The sequence below is a fragment of the Phalacrocorax aristotelis genome, chromosome 3 (assembly GCF_949628215.1).
Source record: "Phalacrocorax aristotelis chromosome 3, bGulAri2.1, whole genome shotgun sequence".
Classification (NCBI taxonomy): Eukaryota; Metazoa; Chordata; class Aves; order Suliformes; family Phalacrocoracidae; genus Phalacrocorax; species Phalacrocorax aristotelis.
Genome location: NC_134278.1, coordinates 51,238,948 through 51,255,959, shown reverse-complemented (window position 1 = coordinate 51,255,959; position 17,012 = coordinate 51,238,948). Strand labels below are relative to the sequence as shown.

Genomic DNA, 17,012 nt, shown 5'->3' with positions numbered 1-17,012 from the left:
AATAGACTGAACCTGTTGTTGCTTGTGTCAAAATCTGTTCCTGCTCTTTCAAACTCAAAACAAGACAGAAACAAAAACAGGAGGGGAAAATTATAGCAAAGTAGAAAATCACTCCATCCACTGTTCAAGCTCTTTCTTGCAGCTTCATTTCTGGCAAAAGACGAACACAGCACACGCTGTAAGTCCCAGCAAACTTAAAGTAATATCAGACCATTTAGGCCATTGGTCTCATCTACTTTTCTGCCTGTTAGCTGAAGGCACTGATATCAGACTTATTAAACAGAACACAAAAGAAAAATGGTAAGAAAAAGAAGAAAATCAGACTTGAAAATTATGAGTACAGGGAATAGGAACAGCAGCAACACCAACACATTGCTGCTGCTGTTCATGATTTAGTAAGGACAAGGTGGTGATGGTGTCATCTAGACACCTCTGTGTCGTCTTCTAGCTAAGAGAGAACTTTGTCTCAGGACTTTCAGGGCCTAACAATGTCTAAATGGATACTAATTAAGGTTTGGACTTGATGATCTTAAAGGTCTTTTCCAGAAAAAGTTATTTTCTTTCTTTCTATAAAGTATCTTTCTCCTTTTCTCTTAATGTGACAATATCAGGTTTTTAATTCAGTATCTGCTGTCAATATGAAGGTTTTAATTCCCTCTGGCTTTTTTAGCAAATTGGATGGCAGTGGAAGCAGCTATCCCTTTGTTATTTTGCTCATCAAGTATGACAACACGTTCTATATGGTTTTGTCATGTTTACCATAAGTAGTACCTGTGAATTTCTTATTTACATTAATGCATTCTTTCAATCTCTACCTTTTGTTTACTTTTCATGAGACAGTGTTAGGAGACAGGCTTGGACTTCTCTGATCTTAAACAACTGACACTACAAATTTCTGCACAATGTATCTGAAGAGACTGAAGTCTTTTCTTTCCCTTACCCATTAAAAAAGTTATTGTATGCAGACATGGCTTCATAAAAGCCAAAATTTTTGTGAGAGTTTCTCAGTCCAGGTAACCACAGAGGGAAGCTGTGATATAATTTTTTTAAGAAATGACATTTATTTATTCATTCATATTTGTATTACTACTATTATCATCACTTATATACTCCTTGTCCTAGAGTGTATTGACTAGCAGGTGGGATTTACATCCACAGTCATTTTTCTTGTACAACTATGGATGACTTCTAGCCTCCAGAGAAATGGGTTACACTTTTGCATCTCATTGTTAGTACTTCTTAAAATTACTGCACAAATACATTAATCTGTTTTGCTTCATAGCACCAGTATTAGGGTTTTATCGGTCATAGGTATGCCATGCCTTTGCAAAACTAAGTGTATTCTTAAGATCCCTGTAAGTGTATAACTGAGACAGAGCAGAGGGAACAGCACACAAAGTCAGGCTCCAAGAACACGGTAAAACTTTAACTGCTGATACTTGCAGGGGCTTTGCCAAAAGTGTAAGAGAAGATGTTCCTGAGAATCCTGTGAACAACACAGGGACTTTCAAGTTTGATGCGACTCCTATTTTTTCGGAGGACCTTCAGCCTTCAACACCTGCATGTTGTTCCTACACTCAATAGGATAAATAGAGGCAATATCCATTTCTTCCAGGACAATGCGTTATCACAGTAATTTTAGCATGCTGATCCATTTCACTGGGAAGACCCAAAATGTCTCAACAGATAACTTAGTCTAAATGGGAATTCTTAGTTTTTGAAAACAACTTTTAAGATTGAAGAAGTACAAATAGATGTTTCAAGTATTACTTTGTTTTGATTTTTTAAAGTTATTATCAATGGAAGAATAACTTTTCTTTGAAATTGGCACCAATTCTTTTACGACATTCAATATATTTTAATGCATATATAGTGCATAATTTATGCCATTATCTGCTGTAAACTTTAATTATTCATTACATAGCTACGACCAAATTGTCCCTGAATATGTAACAGATAACCTTTCATTAATTTCTGTACATTTATAACAATGGACAATTGGAAAGATGCATTCATAACTCTTAAGGAGCCTGGTTTAGTGGTTAAATCACACAAATGAAGCTTGAAAGTCAGAAGAAATTAATTTCCTCTTTCAATTCTGTTGCAGACTTGGTTGTGAAATGGAAGTATTCCAGTTCTTTGAACAAATAGATCTAAATTTCAAGCTGTTTAACACCCACAGTTTCTGTTTCATGTAACTGGCAAAAGTTGTGTTCAGCATCTCTGCAAAGATTAAACATTAGGTATCCAGGAATCAAGACATTCTCATTGCAGATCACTTTTAAAAGGTGGATCATAACCTCTTTGTATCTGTCATGCCTCATTTGTTAGTTATAGTTAGAGGCATCAGTTGTAATTTGTTCAAGAACTCCTGTATTTCATGGTTTAGTGTTTTAGCTCACTGCTTTGCCTTTATCGATTTAGGACTTCAGTCTTTGATAACATCTCTCATATCCTTGATATTTACACTGAAATGGACTTCTCTGTTTAGTCCCTTCTTTTTCCTTTTTCCCCTAAATCTTCTATTTTCTCTGCAATTTTGCCACATTGATCATTATATATCTGTGTGCCTTTGAGTCAATGAAGGTTTAATTCATTAACATGTGTTTATTGAGATCTTATGCCGAAGAGAAAAACCACCTAGTAGTATACATTATATTTTTATTCCTGAAAGAGAACATACTCCACTTGAAAAATAATAGATACCTAACATGCAACCTGAACACTCCACAACAGCTTCAGTAACTGAACCTGAAACAGATCAGAACATGAAGTTGCTTCTTTGTAGTGAATGCTAATTTTCCTACTTTTTTTCTTCCTACACTCGTGTGTTCTATATGAGGCATGACCATATGGATAGCCTGTCAAAAACTGTTTATCATTAAATCATAATTTTTAAATTAATATATATTCCTTATATTTCTTTGCAGAAAGAGTCATTATATTTATCTGTGTGCTGATTTAAATAACCATATGCAAATTTAGTTAAGTAATTTGACCTTGTTTATTTTCCTGGAGAAGCATCAGTATATACTTTATCAACATAATGAATTTGACATTTTTCAAAGCATCTTTGTAAACTAGTAATATAATAATGCATAATTTGGGGGTGGGGGAAGGAAACAGCATTCAAAAAATATGCCACCATATTTGAGGAAAATAAAAATAATCCTAAAGCATAATGATAATTTATAAATGCAAAACATTTTAGAGGAGCATTGCCTTCTATATACTATTTGATTTTCAGAAATCATACTACCTGACTTTACAGAGGATAATTTTCCAGATATACCAGAAATGGAAATAATTAAAAGGAAGATTGACCTTTTCATGCATGACTGGCAAACAGTGGAGTCAGAAATCAAGCAATCATCTCTAGTTCAGGTTGTTGTTTTAGAGATTGCTGAGCAAACTCCAGAAAGTCTGCTTAACCAAACTGTGCTGGTTATGGAAAGTAAGTCATACTGTTTATATGATTTACATTTAACCTACCAAGAGGGATTTTAGAGAGCTGGTATGATGAATGTATTGGGGGATAGGTAATACTCAGTTCTGTATCATTCACATGAGTGGGAACAAAACATGCTGTGTTCTGTGGGTGAGCTGAAAAGCACACTAGCAGCCTTTAAGACATAAGAAGAGCGGGGAATATACATATTTGAAAAACACATATCTGGCTATGCAAATATGTACATAATAACTCCCTAAACATTCTGACAGTGCAGTTCCCCAGTTACTTGCTCTATCTGTTCATGTCAGGACACTGATTTGACAAATGGACAGAAAACAAAGTTCACTAATGTACAGTATTCATTGACGTCAGTGAGACTTTCAGGGTGTGTAATAATCTACCCACCTGCACTGACTGTGTTTCAAGACTGGATTTTTATAGTGTTGAGATTTTTTTTTTGCAAATTACCTTTCTTCACTTGTGTGCTCAAATCTCTAATAATTTTGAGTACTGGATAAATAATAACAATACTACATTTTTCCTATCATTACTACAATGCAAGTGTTTTATTAACCAAAACATCTATTTTTCTAGCTTTATAATCAAATAAGATTTGACTGATTGTTTTCCCCAATGAACAATAAGAAAAAAACTGTTGCAAACAATAATGGCACTATCTGCATGTGTTTGTATAATACTTTTTTACTACTAGTTCCCACTGAAAATACCAATTAACTTCAACCAAAAAACAACCAGTAGAATTTCCATTTTTTGAGGAAACAATATATTAATTCCTACATCTGGGGAAAGCATTTTGTTCTATGAGTAGGAGAAATGCAACATACGGTGGGCATGATTTTCTTTCACATAGGTGCTTACTTTTTTGGACAAAGAGAATATATTCTGGCATAGCCAAATGAAAAATATTGACATGGAAAAAAATTTAACCTTTTCAGAACCTTTTAAATATCATGGTTGGGAGTTATCTGCTGAAGACTTAGATGAGGAAGCAGAAGATCTGGCTGCTGAAGGGGAATATGAAGAAGAAGCAGCTGATGAAGAAGAAAATGAAGAAGTAAACATGCTGGCTTTGTCTATTTATGCTTTTATTTTAACTCATTTAAGTTTGAACATAACCCCAGAGAAGTCAGATTTTGCACCTGATTTTGTATGATCTAGTTTTCAGCCTTCTTACAGAATAAATATCAGTATATGCTTCAAGAACACTTTCATTGGATTCCTATGTTCTGGCTGATCGTAGTTTTACTCCAGTGAGAAGTATAAATACATCACGCTAACAGAATGAATATGCCTACTTTTACCAGATGGCAAAAAGGGGTTTTATTAAAGAAACAAATGTGAACTTTGATTTCTGTCAACCAACAATGATTATGACATTATTAAAACATTAGAAGATGCAGAGCCTTAATGTGCAGTCCTCTGTTTCATCTCAGCTATTGATAGTTTTCAAACACCCACTTTCATTAAATTAAAGGTATAGCTTCACCTTTCTTTTATTTTCATCCTATATTGGAAGATGCCCACCCCCAAATTTAACAGTACAAGATATCCATATACTGTAGTGGAGCAATATTAAATAGATTTTTTAGAAATTAATTTCATTCGATAAGTAATCTGACTTCATAATACCTCTCACTGCCTTTTCTGAAGAGGTCTACTTCTGCACGTTTAGAAGCAACAGAAAGTGAGTTTCAAGAACACAGAAGGAAAAGATTTTATCATAGATATTTCTAGCTTAATTTTGGTCTTCAACAGCTAATTATGATATTATACTTTCAAATTTAAAATGGTCATTCTTTTCTCAGAAATTGTCTCACTAGAATGGACAGTTCATTTTCTGACTCTGAATCTAAAAAGTGTCTATTTTCATAGACATATTCAGCTTAAAAACTATCTTCAGAATATCATTCTCACTCAATGCTCAGATAATGTATTTGACATTACTTAATCTGATCTACTTGATCCACTTAATCTAACTGAACTACTTAATTCAAATTGGTTTTGAAAATTTTTGTATTATTTTCAGGATGAAGAAAAAACTAAGGAAGAGAAAAGGCACATGGGAGATACAAAACACTTTTGTCCAGTCAGTCTGAAAGAGAACTTTGTCCTTTACCCAGGACTTTATGAACAGGCAGCGAAATATCAAGAAAAAATTTATTATTTCTCAACTTCTGAGTACAGAGATAAATTTCTGAAGAACCCTGAGGAGTACGTGGCCCACAATGAACCAATACAAGTGAGAATTGTCAAAATTGTTTAAAGCAGATAATAACAGATTAACAACACTATTTTCCATTCCCATTTATAATTGTTTATTATTGCTGATTTTTTCTAGGTAACGATAAATATATCAGGCAAGTCCTTGAAACAAATAAAACACATTGCTTCCCTAGTGACTTTTTAGTGTACATTTAAATTAACACATTGAATTTATGATGCAGATAAAGCAGAAAGAGAGGAAGATTATAAGGTCTTACGATAATCATACAATGTGATTAACAAATCACATCTATTACGTTTTTTTTTTACTATCTTTAAGTCTTGTTTTGTAAGTGGAAGAAGGGTAAAAAAGGGAAGATTCACCAGAATTGTCTAATGAGGTTTCATTTTTACCTACTGGCATCATCTGCCATAGTGCCTTTGTTCAGTATTTCCAAAGAGCAGGTAGTCTGTTTGGAACAGCAGTACAGAACAGCCTGGAAAAATTAAACTGCAAAATTATGTGACTATTTTTGATGCAATTTTTGTAATGATATTTTGGAAGTGAAAAACAGTAGGGGGTGCACTGCAGACTCCAAATTATTATAAAATATTCCAATTCTTTCCTATAGGCTCCTCCTTTACGGGTGTGCTTACTTGGGACTCATGGAGCAGGTAAAACTACTTGTGCACGACAGATAGCAGACAAATTAGGCATTTTCCATATTCAGTTTGAAGAATATCTACAGGAATTGATCTTACCCAAAACTAAAGAGAAAGTTGGGCCAAATTTTGATGAAGAACCTGAAGAAGATGACAATAAAATGCCAATTCTATCACAGGAACTGGACAACTTCTCTCAGACCATGACTAAAACTGAGACTGAAAAAAGCAAACGGGTAATAATCTGATCTTTTTTTTGTCCATACACATAATAACCATTTTCAGGCCAGAACAGCAATTTCCTATAAAATTTTAGTGTGATAAAAATCACTTACATTAAATTATTTACTTGATGAGATGTGGAAACAATAGTACTTGACAGTGTTTTCTTATGAATACCACAAACTTTCTTCAAAACATGTCCAAGAATTATGTATAGATTTTTTCTAAACAGTAGTGATAGATGGCAAATGGGGCAAAGGAAGACAAACTGAGGAAAAAAAGTGAAGGTCAGAATAATAATGGGGAGGTAGGGTTTCCTTCCAGTATTTATAATATGCAGGTTCAGTCTGGTGCATGTGCTCCAGTTGCACAGGAGTTTAGAAATGTTCACCAGCAGTGCTCTCTGCGCTCTCTTGGGGCAAAAAAATAGAATGCCTCCACCAGCCCTTCAGTGTGATCATACATTGTCAAACAACCAGAAGTATTTCAGTGTTCATAACAGGGTAACTAGTATTTATTTAATACAGTAATCTGGATTGTAGTGTTGTCTTTGCCTATTGGCAGCAGAGTTTCAAACCAGAAAAACCTCTTAGGTAGCAAAAAATATGCCTTGTAGTTAAAAACTGTTTAAAATACCTGGATATTCATGATACTTGTAAAATAATGAATGAATGAATGACTGTTTTCAGAAAATGATTTCTTTTTCTTAATCACATTGAATACTAGTTGAAAATTGTTGTAAATATATATTCTAAAGCCCATCTCTTATGGGGTGTAATTTCCCTGAATAATAAACATTTACATAAATGTTTATCAGGAAAGAGTGATTTTATTAGACAGTGATACATTGGAAAAAACAGACAAGGTTTCAACACAAATGAATTCTTCTTTAGACAGCAGTAGATATGATAAAAGCCTTTATTGTGTGGAGAAGTCTCAACACACCTGTGCACAGCATATAAATCTTTCAAAAAATGCATAGTACAAAGACATTGAAAACCTACAAATAAGGATTTATCCAACTCTCAAAGCTTCAGGAAGAAATAAGTTTCTGCATCACATTCTAAGAGCCTTTTGGGTTTTTTTGCACTCATGATACCTGCTATTTTCCTTCAAGTTAGTAGTCGTTAAAGACCTTCACAGGCTTCCTACTACAGGATCTAAGGAAGCATGCAGGAGGGGAAGCAGGCTACAGAGGAGGCATACAGAAACAACATCCAGGCACAGCATTAGGAAGATGAGCACTCAATGGAAGTTGAAACTAGTGAGGGATCTGAAGGGTAGCAGGAAGAATTTCTACAGGAACAACACTAGCAAAAGGAAGACCTGGACAATATGAGTCTGACACTGAGTGGGGCAGGAAACCTTTGGATGGAAAGCACTGAAAAGGCTGAGATGCTCAATGCCTTTTTTACCTTGGTCTTTACAAGTAGTCTAGACTGTGGCCTTCTAGGTCTCTGTGCCTAATAGGAAAGCATGGGTAAAGAGTGGTACTGATCACAGCAGAATAGTACCAAATTTGTAATCTGGACATACACAGGTCAATGGGATGCATTCACAGGTACTGAGGAAACTGCTAAAGTTGCATTTGAGGCCTCTCTCTATTGTCTTGAAAAGCGGGGGAGGTCCCTGATAACTGGAAGGTAGTGTTCCTGATGAAATATTACAAGAGCAGGTAATATTGGAAGCAAATGCTTCAACACAGATGGGGTACAGATCAAAATCATGGATGTCAGAACAAAAATTCAGGTTTTCATCGATTAAATCTAAGAGGAAGTTCTTTTGGCAAGTGAGTTTACAACTTGGTCATCACAGCCAAAAATATGGCAAATGTTCCTAGCACTGATGGTTATTGCTGGCTCTCTCAGCTTTATTTTTTGGCATCAATACGTGTCTTACACTAAGGCACTTCTGTTAGTATTTTTTCCTTGTCATCTTTTTATCTGCTGGTAAACAATCTTCTTCTACGTTGGTATTTTTTCTCACAGTTCTTATAAAGCACTTTATCTGATGGCATGACCAAAACATAACTGAAGCAATTGCAGTTCAGGTTAGAAACCCATTCATTGGTCCATGCACAAAACTCTAGAGGATCACTTCCAGGTTTGTGGATTCCCTAAGCATTTCTCTGGGTATGACTACCACCAGACTGTCTGACCATCTTGTTTTTCACTGACCTCCCTGAACTAATTTCATTTCTTTTCATATGTATCATTCTCTTTCACTTTGGCAGAAGACACTAGAAGCCTATCTTTCAAAGCTTAAGGTAAAGATCAGCTATAATATTCAAAGAAAAAATACTGCAGGCAAACAAAACATACCATGCAGTCTGGGAAGTTTAGCAAAAAGATATCATCCTGGTTGTTTTGGTATGCGTCAACCAAAGCCTTCACAGCACTGACAGGTCTGGGGAGCAACCTTGTCCTTTGAACCTCTGCTATGTGGGGTGTTCTCTTTTCTGTCACTGGAATATCTCATGTTTCTTTTTTCAGATACAAATGCCATTTCAACACTTCATCTACAGTGGTGATATCAGTGATACACTTTTATCTGGGTTTTACTGTTTTCTCCCACTTCACACATTACTTTCAGGATGCCTCTGTGTTACAGATTTGTCTACTACTTTTGCCTTCTTAGGTATCCGTTATGCCGTACTAACATCTTTTAATATATATGCTGTGTCAGGCACTAGAGAAAATATTACTCACACACACGCTACATTAGACCTGTGGCTTCCAGCATATTCTCAAGTTCTTTTGGCTACATTATCAAAATAGATGTCAGGCACAGGAATTCTTATTCAGACATGTCCTTGCAGCAAGCAGCTCCCTACCATCATTTTGAGGGTTCCTGAATCACTTTGGATCCTTTTGTTAAAAAGGGTTATTCCTTTATTTTCTGACAGGTTATGCTAACAAATACTTGAGCGGTTTGGGTTAATATGACTACCACATGAGGAAAGGACAGCAGGATTCTGTAATGAATTCACAAAAGAATCTCAGGGGACAACTTAAATTCATTTGCTGAAAGGGGCAGGAGAATACCTACCCAGCCGCATATTAAGTTTTCTCTCCAGGTGACTTTGGATGCAACTTAAGTGCGTGTTTGGTGGCCACTGACACTTACAAAACACTCTTTTGGTAGTATATATCTAGCATTCTTAAACAAATAAAAATTACTTTTTACAAATGAGACCCTTAAAAGGTATGGCAGAAAAAGTATTGAACTCTCTAAAGGATACCAGATACATTTCTCTTACAAACTTTGCATTCTGTTTTCAGGAAAAAAAATAACAACTAACTAGAAAATAATGGCAGTGGGTTAGGAACAGTGATATATTCTGACTTCTGATGCTGCCTTTTATGTGGTACACTTGAAAAACATGTATTTTTGTACTGTGACTGATGTAAACTAATCCAGAATCACCCATCTATACCCTCTTTTCATTATTTTTTACTGCAGTTTGTGTCAGGAAGCCATTTTATGAGAAGTGCATCCTCAGCCATATCAATCTCACAGTTACATATTCTGAAAAAACAGTTTTTCACAAGAAATTAACAGCTAGGTTTGGTATTTGAATGCTCTGCGTTTGACTAGTCATTAATACTACTACTGCTCTGTAGAACAACACTATCTTTCTGATTTCTGGTCATGGGCCTATGCCCAGTAACCTTACATATCTTGCTTTGACATCTTTCTTTGGATTGCATCAAAAGATAAAATCTGCTTTTAAAAAAACCCAACATTCTGATGTAGAGCAGATAGTCTTCCAGCATGAGAACATCATAAATAAGTGGAAAACTTCTTGTAGGCAATTGGGAGAAACTGTGATAACTTCAGTTTCTATTTCTCTGAATTGAGCTTATGTATAATTAAATACTTAACAGTTATGTTTGGGTTTAGGTTCCATTAAAACTCATACAGCAGCAACTGCCACAACTCTAGAGAATTACCCAACCCCAAGCATGTGGAAAATATGCCAAAATCTATGCTGTAGTACAGTGAAATGTGGCAAATGAGTTTACTTTGTTTTTGCTGGTTTAAATAAAATGAAGACAGTACTTTACTTGATCAAAAATAAATAAATATGTCAGGTAGATATTTTTTCTTTCTTTTTATTATTATTATTGTTATTTATTTATTGTGAATTTTCTTTACATAAAGGAAGTGGAGTTAACTGATGAGGAAGAAGCAATCAAAGCAAATCTGATGCATAATGAGGCACTGCCTCCAGAAGTCCTTGATAACATTGTTCTTGACTGGTGGAGGAAAGAGCCATTCCGGTAACTGTAATTATATTCTCTTTCTCTAATTCATCTTAGGGAATATATCATCCATTGTGTCCACAATTACAAATAACTATTGCAGAGATTATTGCAAAGCTCTTGTACTTCTTACGAATCATGACCTACCTCTCACTTTTGGTTTTGTTGCTCTATTTTGACAGTAATATAATGTCTCATGTGCTCTACATGGGACTAGACAAAAGTACTTAGCATACTTAAATTGGATTAAATCTCCTGAATAGCCAGACAGTTTTTGTGAACTTACAGGATAGATGTGCAAACAAACCTTTTATGTTTTCATGTAATTAATAAACATGGGGAGCTGGAATCCAGCTGTAACTATTGGTTTCCATATATTGTAAACACTGTGTGGAAAGCAAAGGCAAAGTATCAATAGCCTCCAAAATAACACAGAATCAGGTTATTTTGTGCATTCACCACAATTTGTGCTCCAGTGATGTATGCACAACAGACTTCCTTTCGTATCAGAAAGTACATCCATACAGTGTGATAGATGTGGATTATTGTGGCATAAATAAATAAGTTCATTGACTTCTAGAAAGCAGACTGGCTTTTTAGGATGTAGTTTCATCAGGGAAAATCACTTTGCCTGTGTCCAGTCTCTTCTATCCATTTCTGTCCAGATCATAGTTGCTGGCAGCTTGACCATTAAGTTTCAATTCCTAACAGTATGAAAAACGCCTTAAAAAGAATAAAAAAGATCCTCAAATAAACTTTTGTCCTCACATCCCACAGATAAGGGACAATGTTCTTTTAATGGCGTAAAAATAGGGAAATCCATTTTAGGAAAAAAGAATGCACCAAGACAAAAAATTACCTAGATTACACATAATGTTGTGATATCATATTATATAAATTCAATTTCATCAGGGACTGTATAGCAGAAGAGAATCTTAATCACAATATACATCATGATCAATATCCTCTCCTCAAATTTTTCCCACACCATCCAGGACCACATGTTCCCCGATCCACTCCCACTCCTTGTAGATTCTTTGGCTCTCTGCAGTTTTGCCATGTATCCTACTAAGGTCTAACGTGATAAATAGGAATTTTAACTTCTTATTAATACAACATTCAACTTTACAGAACTACTAATCTAATTTGAGATTGTAAGAGCCTCAACAAGCCACAAAGCTTTCCAGATATACATCTGACCTGTTTTTAATATCTCCAGGAAGGGAGATGTAGGTCATGCTGAGTGGCGAAATTCTCATCCTATACTAGAGAAGAAATCTTAGGCATTTCTGAAAAATAAATTTTCAGGCAACAAGCTTTCTGTGGCAGATGTTACCAAAATAATGTTTGGGGTACCTTCTATTTTTTTGAGCAGTAAGTACTAAGAAGTACTGTTTTTAGAGTCACATTAGCAATACTGAGGACACAATTTTTTTTTCTTTTTTAAAGTTCTTTAAAAATAATTAATCTCTGCACATTAAAACCACAGAAGAAATACATTTGTTAGTGCATCAGTGAAGTACATAGTGAAGTATCAGTTTTACATTGTCAAAAGACAACACCAGAAAGTATTTTTTAAGTTTACTTTTAACATATACTTTTAATAAGAGAGTTTACTTTTTTTTTCCCCAAATTAATTGCATTTTCACTGTGTTGCACTTTGAACTATATTCGTAATGATAAATATCTTATTTTCCAATTAGGTCCACAGGATTTATACTGGATGGTTTCCCTCGTACTTTACATGAAGCCCAGTATTTGTCAGAACGAGGGCTCTGTCCTGATGTTGCAATTTATATTCAAGTAGAAGAAAGGGACGTTCTTGACCGTCTTTTTCCTCCACGCCTGAAAAAATGGAAAGAAAGACAGCATAAAAAACTGGAAAATAAAAAGAAACTGAAAGACCTTAAAGCAAAAATAAGGGTAAGTTTTCATTCCTGTCTCCTTTTTTTGTAATTTCAGCAATACAGGTCTGAACACAGATTCTAAAACTCCCAAAGCAGTGAAGAGCACACAGAGAAATGGATATGGGAGCCAGGAGACACAGCCCCACATATTCACAGCATACCTAGATTTACCATAGGAAGAAAAAAGAATTTAGGGCTCCTTTCCTCCTTTGTAGAAATAATTCATGCAGGAATTTAGATATCTAGCTGCGCTGCCTGACAACTGGTAGTCTGACAGAATGCCAGACACCTGGAAACTTCTGGGCAAAAGGCAACTAGATGGAGAGAGTTAATGTAGCCATGAAAAACCAAATACACATCTCATGTGCTATACTGTTGTTGCATCCCGGATTCCCTGAGCCTGTGCTGTTGAGTTGGTTTGCACCTCCCACTGGCTGACTTCACAGGTACTGTATGGTGTATGTGTCTGTGTTTCCAGCTATGACACTCTGCACGGGAATGTATTAGCACTAAGCCACATTCTCAGTCCTACTGCAGCTGCACAGTCTCCCGTTTGAACAAAGCTGTGCCTACTACTGAAAAGTTTACAAGTTACTTGAAGTAACCTGAAACCTCTACACAGACGTTTACAATCAGCACATGCAATATACTCAAGGTTACTAACTTTCTATAAAAGTGAGGTAAAGCACTTCACATCTACAATCAGAAAAAGTCTGGGCATAAGTTACTACAGAGCACCTGACACACAGGAACTTTGGTACAATGAAATTTGGGACAAAGCTGATACAATACCACTAAGTTTTCTGAACTGCTTGTGCCAGAGGTTGGCCCTGAGAATACATATAATCTGGGAGAGTTAAAGTATTTTCCTGATCTAGTCTTTCCTGATGCAAGTTGGAAATCTTGCTGGAAAAGGTGCATTGTAGTGACCAGCCTACATTGCTGTATGCAATTACTCTGATAATTTAAGCAGCAAATACCTGTCCTACGGATCCTAGGGCCCAAACTTCTAATGAACAGTGTAGGCATCAATATGGTTCCTGATAACAAAGGAAAATGACAGGTTCCTATTTATAACACATACACAAACAGCAATACAAATTGATTAAGGCATTCAGAAGTAAGGAAATATCAGAACCAGGATTTCCTGAGCAACAGTAATTTGATTTTTTTACTTATGTGTATTGCAATACTGTTTTTAGTTACACGTTGAGTATTTTTCCATAGCATCCAGTTGGTAAGTCAGATGGTGCTGTGAGAATGGAGCATTACTGAGTGTAGTGTTAACTATTCTTTTGTTCCTAAAGCTGGAGGACATACAGAGGGTCTGGGAAAAGCAGGCAGACTAGTTGAATGCTACATTAGAGTTTCCTTCTCCACTGAAAGAATTTGGCAACAGGACACTGAGATCAATGAGTACACCTGCAGTGCAGTGCTGTTCAGGAACACGGGAGTTTAGTCACAAAAGCAGAGAAAATTAGTCTATGCAGAGTTTCTTGCTGCTCTGCTTAGAATGCTCTGGTATCTAGGCCACTTCACTTGGAGTTAACATGGATTTCTAAATTTGCACTATTGCCTGTGTGTTGACGTATTCAGTTTCCCTGATCTCACTTCAGGTGACAGCATTACAGTGTGTAAGAACAGCAGTTACAGGCTGAATCCCCATCAGCCCCACTGGCCTGTAGTAGAATGCTTCTTCAAATTACTTCTGAGTTAGGATTTAGCCATCAGGTATTTGACATGTATCTCCTGAGTATGTATGGGGGCCTATATTCCAAATGCTTATAACTTGGGCAGTTCTAAATAGGCATAGGGAGCAGCACACATTTAACACTATGCTCAGTCACCCCTTTGCCAAATGACAGAAACCACACGTAAGTTTAGAAACCTGTAGTTTACCAATAAAAATATTATATTTTCAGTGTGATCAGAATCAGTGTCTTTTTCTTCCCCCTAATCTCAATCTCAGAATTTGCCAAATTAGTTTACCAAAATTTACTTGCACGGTCATCTAGTAGAGAGATAAATCTGGTCTGCAAAATTTCAAGCTGCATAGATAGTATTTTTTAACATTAGAAGCAACTGGAAACAGAGTTTTAAGGTGGAAAGAACAACATTAATTCTAGGGCCACATTACCAATTGTCAAAGGAGAGCTTTTACTAGCAAATATCACTGTATTTTTACAACTTTTTTCACTAACAGGATGAGAGGATTGCTAGAAGGGAAGAACTTTTAGCAGAACAAAAACAAAAGAAACAGGAGGTAAGAAAACAAGCTAATAAGAAAAATTTTAAAGAGAAGGGTTCACATTCTAGAGTTTTTAGTCACAGAGCAGTGTAGAATAGTAAAAGTCTAATAGACTGTCAGAAACTTCTACTTGCGAAAATAATATGACATGATGTTTAACTTGTTTTAGAAGCTACTGATTCATGAACCCTAAAAACAATTTTTAAAGAATTCTCAATATGTGCTCCAATTCAGCAAAATACTTACAAATGTGTTTAATGTATTTAATCTAATTTGTAAGTATAAGAGTAGCCCCATTAACTGCAATTAGGCATGTGTTTTAAGTACCCTGTCAAATCCATGGTTAATCCAGAACAGGATTGTACCACAATTTCTGCCCAAACTCAATTACAAAGTATATTTATAAAGGCATTAATGTACTTCTTTACTACTGATGAAATTCTGTCAATCACACTTTCAGCTAACATGCTTGTTTATAACAAAGTCCTGCCAAAATACAATACCATGGATGAAAAAATACTCCTCTCACCAAAACTGCCGTGCAGCACTTCAGGTTTTTAAGCACTCTTGGAACGGGTACAATGCTTCACTGTATGCACTATACAATACCTCTGTATTTCTTCTGAAATATTATTCTAGAATTTACTAGATTTTTGCTTACAATAAAGGATACCCCAAGATGAGGTTTTTTTGAATTAATGATTTTTCTAATTATAAAAAAGAGACAAGAATACCATATGTTCCTTCAAAACACCTGTATCACAGACATGAAACAAAAAAATATTTTACCTTTATAGGCTTTAGCCAATATGGAGCATTATGAAGCCACTGAGGAGGAAAATGAGAATGAAAATGAGGATGTTGAAGCCATACTTGAAGAAGAGGTTTTAGAAGAAGAAGAGGCTGAAGAAGAACAGGAGATAGATGCTGTTGACCGCATACAAAATGAAATTGCAGAAAAATTTGATTCAGAAGTAGATGGTTTACAAGGTGTACAGGTACCCATTCTACTGCTTATTTTGTTAAGTTATATGATTGCATGATGCAAAAAGAGTTTTTGGTTTTATTTGTCAAATTTAGAAGTTTTAGTGGTTAAACAATCATGCTGCTGTACTCATGATCTAAATATGTGAACAAGATGAAGGCTGTAGTGAGAGGGTATATACTCTAAAAAGCATACAATTTATGAGTTTAATATTGTGGGGAAAAAAAATAAAGAAAACTTTTGGGGAGACCTACCCAGTCTTTGTATCCTTACTTCCTTTTTGACAGGTCAGTTGATGCAGGCAACCAAACTAGAGAGTCATAAATGTATGAACAGTATTTCAAAATAATTTTTAAGGCAAAATTCTTATTAGACAACTCTAATTTTTTTATACAGTTCTTAGTAACATGATTTTCTTGAAATCAGTGCAATTACCTATGGTGAGGTAACCTCATCTAACTTCAGATATCTGCAACATTAATGCCCACATCTAAGGCAGGAAGTAGATTGGTGCCATTTATTTACTATATACCAAGTATCTTATTTGAGGAGGAAACTAATCACGATTTAGAAGAAACTCTATCCAGTGACCAGAGAGAAAGTTTACAGAAGTAGATAGCCAAGACATAGATGTAAGATCTGCAAAATTATTCCAGTGTTTACCAACACCGTAAGTGTGACTGATTCAAGGTTCAATCTATTTTAGTAGTTAATGGATTAAATCTCAGGTGAATCAAGAATAAACTCCTAACATTCTATAGCCTACAAGGAAGCATAAGCTGTGTGGAAAAGATGAATGTTTGGTGCTCAGAGATTCACCTTTCCATTAATTTTGGAAGGTGAATTGAATGTACATTCAACTTTCAAAAGTGACCATAAAATGTCATAATTTTTTTGAACTATTCAATGCATACAACCAGTGATAATCACAAAAATAATTTTAGGGGTTCTGAATTAAGCTTGTGGCTAATTTCACTTTTCTGAGTATAAACTGAATTTGCAAAAATAGAATTGGAAAGAATTTAGGATAAGGCCCATGAAAGACAAT

General features: G+C 35.3%; 1 protein-coding gene and 1 long non-coding RNA gene across 3 annotated transcripts in view; one reads left to right on the top strand and one right to left on the bottom strand.

Annotated features, from left to right (window-relative positions):
- AK9 (adenylate kinase 9) overlaps positions 1 to 17,012 on the top strand; it is a 70,208-nt gene that overhangs the window by 37,669 nt on the left and 15,527 nt on the right. The window contains exons 20-27 of one of the 2 annotated variants that reach the window (XM_075087428.1): positions 3,248 to 3,454; positions 4,408 to 4,526; positions 5,499 to 5,711; positions 6,307 to 6,573; positions 10,724 to 10,842; positions 12,528 to 12,747; positions 14,935 to 14,994; positions 15,777 to 15,977. In XM_075087428.1, the coding sequence (XP_074943529.1) occupies positions 3,248 to 3,454; positions 4,408 to 4,526; positions 5,499 to 5,711; positions 6,307 to 6,573; positions 10,724 to 10,842; positions 12,528 to 12,747; positions 14,935 to 14,994; positions 15,777 to 15,977 (1,406 nt within the window). The remainder of the gene's footprint in view (positions 1 to 3,247; positions 3,455 to 4,407; positions 4,527 to 5,498; positions 5,712 to 6,306; positions 6,574 to 10,723; positions 10,843 to 12,527; positions 12,748 to 14,934; positions 14,995 to 15,776; positions 15,978 to 17,012) is intronic. The other variant, XM_075087427.1, reaches the window with a different exon arrangement.
- The window catches only part of LOC142054633 (uncharacterized), a 20,581-nt gene continuing 16,152 nt past the window's right edge, over positions 12,584 to 17,012 (bottom strand). The window contains exon 3 of the long non-coding RNA XR_012659627.1: positions 12,584 to 12,669. This is a non-coding gene — a long non-coding RNA (uncharacterized LOC142054633). The remainder of the gene's footprint in view (positions 12,670 to 17,012) is intronic.